Source organism: Nicotiana tabacum, chromosome 14, assembly GCF_000715075.1.
Source record: "Nicotiana tabacum cultivar K326 chromosome 14, ASM71507v2, whole genome shotgun sequence".
Taxonomy (NCBI): Eukaryota; Viridiplantae; Streptophyta; class Magnoliopsida; order Solanales; family Solanaceae; genus Nicotiana; species Nicotiana tabacum.
The window spans coordinates 112,743,488-112,755,678 of record NC_134093.1 but is presented as its reverse complement, the minus strand read 5'-3'; the positions used below and the strand labels follow the sequence as shown (position 1 = coordinate 112,755,678).

General features: G+C 41.5%; 1 protein-coding gene across 1 annotated transcript; it reads right to left on the bottom strand.

Annotated features, from left to right (window-relative positions):
* Nucleotides 1-608: 608 nt before the first annotated feature.
* Nucleotides 609-8,735, bottom strand: LOC107817123 (secreted RxLR effector protein 161-like). The gene is made up of 3 exons (XM_075230303.1): nt 8,624-8,735; nt 1,207-1,384; nt 609-996 (listed from the first exon to the last, which is right to left on the bottom strand). The coding sequence occupies exons 1-3, from the start codon at nt 8,733-8,735 to the stop codon at nt 609-611; spliced, it is 678 nt and encodes a 225-aa protein (XP_075086404.1).
* Between the last annotated feature and the right edge of the window lie 3,456 nt (nt 8,736-12,191).

Sequence of the window (12,191 nt, the reverse complement as noted above, 5' to 3'; positions counted from 1 at the left end):
AAAAGCCTATCAATATTATTATGATATTTGTCATGTGAAATCAGATATCGCAATATGAATAGGAAAATATATCTTAAAAGATGAAACAATAAAGAGAGAGTTATGTTTTACAAGGCAAATATCTAGACCAAAATGTTTGAATCAACCATGGAAATGAAGAAGAAAAGTGAAGCAGGCGAGCAAAATTAGGAATTTTCACTTATGGCATTAACTGAAAGAATTGTACAGAGGTGTAGATGCTGTAATATACAGCTCCACTAATTAACTAACTGGCCTACTCTAACAATAATTATAAAAGACTCCAACTTTGCCTTATTTGTAGATTGACCCCAAAACTAATCTAACATGCTATACTTCAATACTCCCCCTCAAGCTAGAGGATGAAGTATATTCAGCACACTCAGCTTGCTTAATAACAAATGATGTTGCCCAGAAGTTAACCTCTTAGTAAGTAGATCAGCCAACTGATCTCGAACAAAATGACAGTCAATTTCAATATGTTTAGTGCGCTCATGGAATATAGGATTGGCAACAATCCGCATAGCAGCCTTGTTATCACAATAGAGAGTAACAGGTCGAAGAACATGTACACCTCACTCTGCAAAAAGTCACAGTAACCAAGTGAGCTCAACAACAACAGTGGCCATACTTCTGTACTCAACTTCTGCATTGCTCCTAGATATGGTGTGTTGCTTCTTAGACTTCCAAGAGATCAAGGAGTCCCCAAGTTTGACCAGGTAGACACTAACAGATCTTCTAGTGACAGGGCAAGCACCCCAATTTGAATCACAGAATGCAGAAAGAGAATGCATAGGTGATATCTTCAGGATAATGCCAAGACCTATTGCATTTTTGAGATATCTCACCACCCTAAGAGTTGCCTCCATAGGGGACCTTTTAGGAGCCTGCATGAATTGGCTAAGACTCTGGACAACAAAGGATATCTCAGGCCGGGTAACTGTCAAGTACAAAACCTTGCCAATAAGCTTCTGATAGCTGGTAAGATCTACCAAAGGATCATCAGTAGATGAACATCATGCCACCTTATCAAACTCCAATGTGGTAAATTTTTGATTGATTTCTAGAGGAGTTACTGCTGGCTTAGCTCCGCTAAGACCTAGTTCTGAGATCAACACTAGAGTGTATTTCCTTTGATTGAGTAGGACACCATGTTTGGACCTCAACACTTCAATGCCAAGGAAGTACCTTAGTTCACCCAAATCTTTGACTTTAAACTGTTGATGCAATGAATGTTTGGCCTCTTTGATCAACTCTAGATTGCTACCAGTAAGTAACAAATCGTCTACATAGATCAATATCACCACAATATCATGTCCAACCTTCTTAGTGAACAGGGAATAATCAAACTTACTCGGTGTGAAACCTACATGTAACAGGACTTGAGTAAGCTTTAAGTTTCACTGTCAAGATGCCTGCTTGAACCCATATAATGATTTCAATAGTGTGCAAACCTTCTTGTGCTCCCCCTGTCTCTGAAATCCCTGTGGAAAATCCATGTATACCTCTTCTGAGAGATACAAAATTTGGCGAGCGCAAAATACACACTAAAACATGCTCGCTAGTCAAATATAGTAAATTAAAATATCGTATCCACATGGATTGGAGTTAAACAGTATTATCGTAGTTTGTAGCTAGATTGCTATCCAAGGTGATCAACAATTTAGGGTTATGTGATTAAAACTAAATTTAACTAAGAATCTATACTATTGGCTAATGACAATCAACGCAAGTATTAAGCAAAGGAAGTTATCAATTGGGAGAAGATAGGGTCGATAGGATAGGTGCAAGATAAATGTTTGGTATTTAAATATAGATAATTACCTTTTAATATTCAAGTGAGTCTCTCGAATTCACTTGATTATTAGTTCAATTGATTAGTAGAAATTCCTCTCTAGATTAAGCCTCAACCTCACTAGATGAACCAATTTTAAGCACGTGAAGATATGCAAGAATTCATAGTGGATTGGTCTTTTGGAGAACCTCTCTCAATTATCCTCCTAACTAAGTTTAATAAACAATTCAACTAGCCTCTTCCGATTACTAAGAAGAATTAATGACTTCAACCAACAAAATATAATGCAACAATATCACAAGTTATGCCTCTCTCGATTACATTAACAAGTGAATATAGATGCAACAGTTAAAACATCCAAAACGATTTAATACATAAAACTAGAGTTAGTTATCCACAAACAAGTATGACTACACCAAATTCATCAAACTGTCACGACCCGAAATTTCCCACCGACGGGACCGTGATGGCGCCTAACATTTCACTTGTTAGGCAAGCCAACGTTAGAAAATCGTTAAACCAATTCCTTATTTCCATTCAGTAAATAACAATAATTAACTAAGATGAAATATAATAAGTACGGAATATTATAAAACTGTATTAATTACTACCACCCGGATCTGGAATCATAATTCACGAGCATTCTAGAATTTACTACAAGTAATAGTTTGAAAGAAATACAACTGTCTGAATGAAAGAAAACAGTAGGACATAAAAGATAGGCGGGGACTTCAAGGTCTGTGAACGCCGACAGATCTACCTTGAGTCTCCGGACAGTGGACCAATAGCAAATCTCGATCAACCTGAGCCAGTATCAAAATCTACACAAAAAGTGCAGAGTGCAGCATCAGTACAACCGACCCCATGTACTAGAAAGTGTCGAGCCTAACCTCGGCGAAGTAGTGACAAGGTTAGAACAAGACACCCACATATAACCTGAACAATATAATCTTGCTAGTGGCAACAACAGTAAATAAAGGAATAACATAAAAATAATGGGAAGGGAAGTGGGGGGAATACAACATAAAGAGTGAGAATAATGAAAAGACAGAATTAAACCGAAAATCCTTAAAAGAATTGAGCAATTAAAACAGCAAGGAAAACTGCATGGTATCACCCTTTGTGCTTTTACTCTCGACCTCACCAAATAAATAAATAGATCGGCACGGCATCATCCTTCGTGCATTAAACCTCTCATAATATACACGGCATCACCCTTCGTGCTTTAAACCTCTCATAATATACACAGCATCACCCTTCGTGCTTTACACTCTTCCTCATAATATAAATAATGCATGCACGGCATCACCCTTCGTGCTTTACACTCCTCCTCACCAATCACAAAATCAATAACAACGGATAGATAAGAGTATCACAAAGAAACTAGTATTTTACCCATAATCAATAGCACATTGTAATCTCAACCTTGAATTAATATTCGAAAGTTACCAAATCTCAATGAAACCAGATATGAGTCACCCAACATTTCAAATAACCCGCTAAGCATGGATAGTAGAATTTAAAGCTACAAAATAGACAAGAATAGAATTTCACTCGCATGCTATGACTCGACAACAATGCATAGATGCTCGTCACCTTACCTATACGTCATATTTAACAACCAAACACGTAGCAAATGAACACATAATACATATTCCCTCAAGCAAAAGTTAGACACGATACTTACCTTGCTCCGAAGGCCACTTAATTCTCAATCATAGCTTTTCCTTTGGAATTCACCTCCAAACCACTCGTATCTATTCAAAAATGACTCAATAATATCAAATATTGCTAAAGGAATCAATTATATTTCATAAATTAAAATTTCCAAATTTTCCTCCAAAAAGTCGAAAAATCGACCCCGGGCCCGCTTGGTCAAAACCCGAGGTTCGAACCAAAATCTTTTTACCCATTCACCCCCGAGCCCGAATATGTAATTAGTTTTAGAATCCGACCTCAAATTGAGGTCTAAATCCTCAAATTTCCGAAATTCCTAGTTTCTACCCTAACCCTAATTCTACAATGAAAACTCTAGATTTTAGGTTGATAATTCATAAAATGTAATGGGTAATTGAAATAAAATGGTTTAGAATCACTTATCAACACTTTGGGGAAGAAAATGACTCTTGAAAATCGCCTCTACCCGTTTGGTTCTTGAAAATTATTGAAGAAATGGCTTAAACCCGTGTTTGGAGTCTGTTTTAAGTCACTGGATAGGCCTTCATCGCGTTCGCGAGAGGCCTGTCACGACCGCGATACACAGCGGCCTAAGGCCTTCGCGTTCGCGAGTCTTTCTACACATTCGCGTAAGGAAGCTCCCCCCAAGACTTCGCGTTCGCGACCCAATGGACGCGTTCGCGTAGAAGAACATGACCCCCCCTCCCCCAGGTCCCTTAAACTATCGCATTTGCGTGAGACAGATCACGTTCGCGAAGGGTACCACATCCAACGCTTCGCGTTCGCGACCAGTCCTTCGCGTTTGCGAAGAAGAAAATTCCCCTGCCCCCATTTTACCTTTCGCGTTCGCGACACTACCTACGCGAACGAGAAGAAGGGCACACCAGAATAGCTGTTGCAGCAAAAATCTCAGATTTTGTAAGTGCAAATCACCCCGTAGCCTATCTGAAACTCACCCGAGCCCTCCGGACTCCAAACTAAACATGCACACAAGTCTAAAAACAGCATACGAACCTGCTCACGTGATCAAATCGCCAAAATAACACCTAGAACTACGAATTCAGCACCAAATCGAATGAAATTCTTAAAAACACTTTAAAATTTCTATTTTCTCAATTGGACGTCCGAATCACGTCAAATCAACTTCGTTTCTTACCAAATTTCACCGACAAGTCTTAAATATCATAATGAACCTGTACCGGGCTCCGAAACCAAAATACGGACCCGATACTAACAATGCCAAATATCAATCAATTCTTAAAAATAAATAATTTTCAAACTTTTAATTTTCATCAAAAATTCATAACTCAAGCTAGGGACCTCCGAATTCGATTTCGGGCATACGCCCATGTCCCATAATTCGATACGGACCTACCGGGACCGTCAAAGCACGGATCCGGGCCCGTTTACCATATATGTTGACCGAAGTCAACTAAAATTAACTTTTAAGATAAAAATTCTTATTTTTATTAGTTTTCAACATAAAAGCTTTCCAGAAACCTGCCCTGACTGCGCACGTAAATTGAGGAGGGTAAAAATGAGATTTCTAAGGCTTAAGAGCGCATATTTGAGTTCTAAAACATAAGATGACCTTTTGGGTCATCACATTCTCCACCTCTAAAATAATCGTTCGTCCTCGAACGGACATAGAAAAGTACCTGGGCTGGTGAAAAGGTGGGGATATCTACTCCGCATATGGGACTCAGACTCCCAAGTAGCTGCCTTAATAGGCTGACCTCTCCACTGCACTCGAACTGAAAGGTAACTTTTTGATATCAACTGGCAAACTTGTCGGGCTAGAATTGCCACTGGCTCCTCCTCGTAAGTCAAATCCTTGTCCAATTGGACAGAGCTGAAATCTAACACATGGGACGGATCGCCGTGATACTTTCGAAGCATGGACACATGGAATACCAGATGAACAACTGCTAAACTAGGTGGCAACGCAAGCCTGTAAGCCATCTCTCCCACTCTCTCCAGAATCTCAAAAGTTCTGATATACCTAGGGCTTAACTTGCCCTTCTTTCCAAACCTCATTACACCCTTCATGGGTGATACCCGAAGTAACACTCTCTCTCCGACCATGAATGCAACATCACGAATTCTACGGTCGGCATAACTCTTCTGCCTGGACTGAGCTGTGCGAAGTCTATCCTGAATAATCTTGACCCTATCCAAGGCATCCTGTACTAAGTCTGTGCCCAACAACCGAGCCTCTCCCGGCTCGAACCACCCAACTGTCGACCAACACCGCCTACCATATAATGCCTCATAGGGAGCCATCTGAATGCTCGACTTGTAGCTGTTATTGTAGGCGAACTCTGCAGGGGGCAAGAACTAATCCCACGATCCTCTGAAGTCTATAACACAAGCGCAAAGCATATCCTCCAAGATCTGAATAGTACGCTTGGACTACCCGTCCGTCTGAGGATGAAATGTTATGCTCAACTCAACCCGCGTACCCAACTCACGCCGAACTTCCATCCAAAAGTGCAAGGTAAACTATGTACCTCGATCAGAAATGATAGACACGGGCACACCGTGAAGACAAACAATCTCCCGAATATAAATCTCTTCTAACTGCTCCGAGGATTAGGTAACTGCCACATTAATGAAGTACGCTGACTTAGTCAGCGTATCCACTATAACCCACATGGCGTTGAACTTCCTCTGAGTCTGTGGGAGTCCAACAACAAAGTCCATAGTGATACGCTCCCATTTCCACTCAGGAATCTCCATCTGCTGAAGCAATCCACCGGGTCTCTTATACTCATATTTCACCTGCTGATAATTCAAGCACCGAGCCATGTAAGCAACTATATCTTTCTTCATCCTCCTCCACCAATAATGTTGTTGCATGTCCTGGTACATCTTGGTAGTGCCCGGGTGAATAGAATACCGAGAACTATGAGCCTCATCAAGGATCAACTCACGAAGCCCATCCACATTAGGCACACAAATACGACCATGCATCCTCAAAACTCCGTCATCTCCAACTGTAACCTGCTTGGCACCACCGTGCCGCACTGTGTCTCTAAGGACAAGTAAATAAGGATCGTCATACTGCCAATCTCTGATGTGCTCAAATAAAGAAGACCGAGCAACTGTACAAGCTAGAAGACGGCTAGGCTGAAAAATATCTAACCTCGCAAACTGGTTGGCCAAGGCCTGAACTTCTAATGCAAGCGGTCTCTCACAAACTGGAATATATGCAAGGCTACATATACTGACTTACTTTCTACTCAAAGTATCGGCCACCATGTTGGCCTTCCCGGGATATTACAATAGATGATATCATAGTCTTTTAATAGCTCCAACCACCTTCTCTACCTCAAATTGAGTTCCTTATGCTTGAACAAATACTGCAAGCTTCGATGATCAATGAATACCTCACATGGCACGCCGTAAAGATAGTGCCTCCAAATCTTCAGTGCGTGAACAATGGCTGTCAGCTCTAGATCATGAACATGGTAATTCTTCTCGTGAACCTTCAGCTTCCGTGCAGAATTTCTTTCCATTTTCCTTTGGCATCGGTCAATCTCTTTTTCAGGTTTTGAAGTATAGTCTTGTTTGTTGATTCTGCATGTCTGTTCTCACTAGGGTAATAATGTGTTGATAGTATCTTCTTAATATTATGATCTTCGAAGAATTTATTTACCTTGCTTCCAATGAATTGTTTCCTATTAGCACAAACAACCTCGGCCGATATCCCGAATCGACATATTATGTGGTCCCAGATGAAGCCAATGACTTCTTTCTCTCGGACCTCTTCGAACGCTTGAGCTTCGACCCATTTGGAAAAATAATCGGTCATGAATAGTATGAATTGAGCCTTACCGGGTGCCCCACGATAGGGGACCGACGATGTCTATTCTCCACTTCATAAATGGCCATGAAGATAAAACCGGGTGGAGTATTTTCCCTGGTTCATATATCATTGGGGCGTGTCATTGGAAGTCATCACACTTTCGTACTAAGTCCTTTTTATCTTTCTCTATTTCGATTTAGTAATAGCCAACCCTGATTAATTTGCGAACCAAAAACTCTGCCCCTGAATGGTTCCTGCAAGTGCCTTCGTGAACTTCTCTCAAGGCATATTCAGTATCTCATGATCCCAAGCATCTGGCTAGCGGGCTGTTGAATGTTCCTCTGAACTATGTCCCTTTGACCAAGCAAAATCTGGTAGTCTTGGTACGCAGGGTCCTCGATTCTTTGGGATACGAGGGCAATGGTCTTCAAGTAGTGTATGCATTTGTTCCTCCAATCCCAAGTTAAACTAATCGAATTTACTTCGGCGTGGCCTTCCTCTATCACTGGCTTCATGAGTTGTACAACCGTTCCTGAACTGAATTCATCAACATCGACCGATGAACCCAAGTTAGCCAGAGCATTGGTCTCACTGTTCTGATATCGGGGCACGTGCTGTAGGGTCCATTCCCTGAATTTATGCAGTGTTACCTGTAATTTGCCTAAGTATATTCGCATTCGTTCCTCTTTCACATCGAATGTCCCATTGACTTGATTTACCACTAGGAGGGAGTCGCATTTAGATTTGATTACCTCGGACCTAAGGCTTGTATCCAATTCGAGACCTACAATTATGGCCTCATACTCGGCCTCATTGTTAGTGAATTTGACAGTTCTAATAGATTGCCTAACTACATTCCCCGTAGGTGGTTTATACACGATGCCGAGCCCAGACCCGTTTGCGTTTGAGGTACTATCCGTAAAAAAGGTCCAAATTCCTGAGGTAGTCCCCGAGGTTAGGAATAATTCCCTTTTGACTTCGGGTATTAAGGCCGGCATAAAGTCGACGCCAAAGTTTGCCAAAATTTTAGATTTTATGGCGGTTCAGGGTCGATACTTGATATCATACCCGCTGATTTCGACAAAACATTTGTTCAACCGGCCCAAGAGCTTAGGTTTGTGCATTATATTCCTCAATGGGTAAGAGGTTACGACACATATGGGTTGGCACTGGAAGTACGATTTTAACTTTCTAAAGGCGCTTAGCAAAGCGAGCACCAATTTTTCCAGGCGAGGATACCTTGTTTCGGCCTCACCTAGAGTTCTACTGACATAGTAAATAGGAAGTTGCGCACCTTTCTCTTCCCGAACCAAAACTCCACTTACCGCTTCCTCGAAAACCACCAAGTAAAGGTACAATTGTTCGTCCGCCTTCGAAATGTGGAGCAGGGGCAGACTCAATAGGTACAGTTTTAGTTCTTCCAAAGCTTGTTGTCATTTCAGGGTCCAGGAAAAGTTATTCTTCTTCTTCAACAGTGAGAAAAATAGGTAGATGTTTTTCGAGGACCTCGATATGAACCGACCCAGGGCAGCTATACGCCCGGTCAGCCTTTGAACGATCTTGATGTTGTCTACCATGGTGATGTCTTCTATGGCTTTGATTTTGTCGGGATTGATCTCGATCCCTCGATTGGATATCATGAATCATAGGAATTTTCCCGATCCGACCCTGAATGCGCACTTCTCCGGGTTCAGCTTCATATTATATTTCTTCAATATGTGGAAGTTTTCCTGGAAATGTTCCAAATGGTCCTCGTAGGGACTTGACTAACATGTGGTCAATATAAACTTCTATTGATTTTCCTATCTATTCTTTGAACATCCGGTTTACTAGGCGTTGATAGCTGGCACCAACATTCTTTAATGCAAACAACATTACGTTATAACAATAGGTGCCGAATTTAGTGATAAAAAAGTCTTTGCTTGATCGCCCGGGTCCATCCGAATTTGGTTATACCTGGAATAGGTACCGAGAAAGCTGAGTATCTCGTGCCCGACCATCGCGTCGATAATCTGATTGATGTTAGGCAAAGGAAAAGAATATTTAGGACATGCCTTGTTCAGATCTTTGTAATCTACACACATTCTTACCTTATTCCCTTTTTTAGGCACTACTATGTTAGATAACCAGTTCGGGTACCTAACCTCCCAGATGGATCCTATTTTAAGGAGTTTAGATACCTCGTCCTTGATGAATGCATGTTTGACCTCGGAATGCGGCATCCTTTTGCTACTTAACCGGATGGAACTTCGGGCCCAAACTCAGTTTGTGAGTGGTTACTTCCGGAGGGATATCTGTCATGTCAAGATGGGACCAAGCGAAACAATCTATGTTAGCTTTAATAAAATTAATGATTTTTTCCCTGAGCTCGGGGGTTAACCCCGTGCCCAGGTATACCTTTTGATCCGGTAGGTGTTCGATCAGTGTGACTTGCTCCAACTCTTCAACCGTTGATTTGGTGGCGTCTGTATCATCAAGAGCTATGAACGATCTTGGAACTCCGTAATCATCCTCTTTGTCTACTCCTCATTCCTGTGGTCCGGCAGGGGATGACAACAGTGGTTGCTATTAAACTTTGTCCTTTTTGGTCGACTCCATGTTCCCCAAGACGGTAGCCACCGGGAGTACTTCGTCGACTGCAAGCATCTCCTTTCCAGCTGGTTGTTCTCTGTAGATAGTCTTGATTCCTCCCGGTGTAGGGAATTTTAACGCCTGGTGTAAGGTAGAAGGTACCGCCCTCATGTTGTGAACCCATAGTCTTTCGAATAGATCAGTATATCTTATATCCCATTCGATTACATAAAACTTTATTTCTTGGATTGTTCCAGCGGTATTCGCTGGCAGGGTTACCTCCCTTTTAGTGGTTTTGCATGCAATGTTAAATTCGTTCAACACCCGGACTGCTAGCACTAATTGATCTTGTAATCCCAATTGCTCTACGACCCTCGATTTGATGATGTTGGCCGAGCTACCTGGATCAATCAACACACGTTTAACTCGAGATTTATTGATAAGTATGAATATTACCAGTGCATCATTATGAGGTTGCCCGATGCCCTCGGCATCCTCGTCACTGAATGAAATGGTTCCCTCCGGGAAGTAATCTCGGGTGCACTTTTCCCTCTTGATGGATACTTTAGTGCGTTTTATCATTGGCCCTTGAGGGATATCGACCCCTCCAATGATCATGTTGATGAAGTACTGATATTCCTCTTGTTCGGTCTGTTTGCTGGCGTCCCTGTTTCTGAAGTGGTTTTTGGCTCGATCACTTAGAAATTCTTGTAGGTGCGCATTATTAAACAACCGGGCAACTTCATCTCTCAATTGCTGGCAATCTTTGGTCTTGTGACCATAAGTGCCATGATACTTACACATAAAGTTAGGATTCTCTAGGTAAGGCCGGACTGTAATGGACGAGGCCACTTGGTTTCCTCGATGCGCCCAATGGATGATACGATGTTGGCAGCATCAACATTGAAGTTATATTCCGACAATCTTGGTGCTTCCTTGGACACGAGCAGCCTGTCCAAACCATTTTTTCTCATCAGCCCTCGACTATTGGGCCTTCCATCGCTTTTTTTTTGTTCCTTGTGGGGTGACGCCCGGACCTGTTTCCCCTTCGATCTCCCCTTTATGGTTGATACAGGTCTTGGACCGATCTCGGTTCATGATCGACGACTCTCTTAGACCTATCGTCGACTCTAACGGGATAAACGGATCCAGAAGGGGCTCCAAGTTGGTCGTCCTCAACTCTGATTTTTGATTGGTAGCTATTGTTGGAGGTCGGCCTAGGTTACTACCGGATACTCTACCATATTTTGTTTTAACAGGTCTGATGATAGACTATAATCTCGTATTTTAGTCGCTTATTTCACTCTAAGTCACTGCACTTTACTTGTGTTAAGCTTTAAATTGGTAGTGTTTTGCACTTATTGTGTGTTTTATGCCTTGTAGGAGTGATTCCGAGTTATATAGAGGTTGTGGAGATAATTCAGGCTATTTGTAGCTATGAAGTATGAGTAATAGCCCAAAGGATTAGGCAGAGATCGTGTTTGAGGGTCGAGGACCAAGTCTAGACGTCAAAACGCAAGCAAAAAGCAACACTCTGAGAATTTTGCACTACTGTGGGTGGTGCGCCACAGCAGTGCAATTCTTCCTGCCTGACATATGTTGAGCTCTCTGGATTTTCCCACTAATTCCATGCATGGCGCGTCGCCCCATGCGACGCGCCTATGTATATTTTACAGAGTGAATATCCTACTTCAGCTAGGAAAGGGTGATTTCGTCTGGGCCCGACCCTACTTAGGATAAATACATGGAAACCTTTATTCTCTGGAGTTTTTGACATACTTTGGACCTAAGAAGGCTAAGGAGGAGTTGGGAAGAACATGAGCACAAGGATTTCATCATTACTTCCTCACTCAAGACCCGAGTTTGGATTGAATTTATGTTTTCCTATACTATAATTTTATTTGTGATGAATTCTCCCATATCTATGGAGTAGTTTCATTTAGGGTTTGATGGATTTGGTGTATTACTGATTTTTTGTGGATTATAACTCTAGTTTTATGTATTGAAGCATTTTTAGATGATTTAATTATTGCATCTATAGTCACTTGTTCATGTAATCGAGAGAGACATAGCTTGTGATATCGTTGCATTATAGTGTTGGTTGGGTTCATACATTCCTCTAAGTAATCAAAAGAGGCTAGTTGAATCATTGATTAAACCTAATTAGGAGAATAATTGAAAAAGATTTTCCTAAAGACAAATCCATTACGCATTCTTGCATATCTTCACATGCTTAAATTGGTTCATATTGTGTTAAGATTTAATCGAGAGAGGAATTTTTACTGAACGTTTGAACTAATAATTGAGTGAATTCGAGAGACT

What these genes read in the sequence shown, in the direction of transcription:
- LOC107817123 (XM_075230303.1), bottom strand. Translation starts at nt 8,735, where the DNA reads ATGACAACAAGCTTTGGAAGAACTAAAACTGTACCTATTGAGTCTGCC. An exon ending in TGGTGGTTTTCGAGGAAGCG is followed by an intron (nt 1,385 to 8,623) that starts GTAAGTGGAGTT and finishes TGTTACATGTAG; the next exon opens with GTTTCACACCGAGTAAGTTT. An exon ending in AAAGATTTGGGTGAACTAAG is followed by an intron (nt 997 to 1,206) that starts GTACTTCCTTGG and finishes AGATCTTACCAG; the next exon opens with CTATCAGAAGCTTATTGGCA.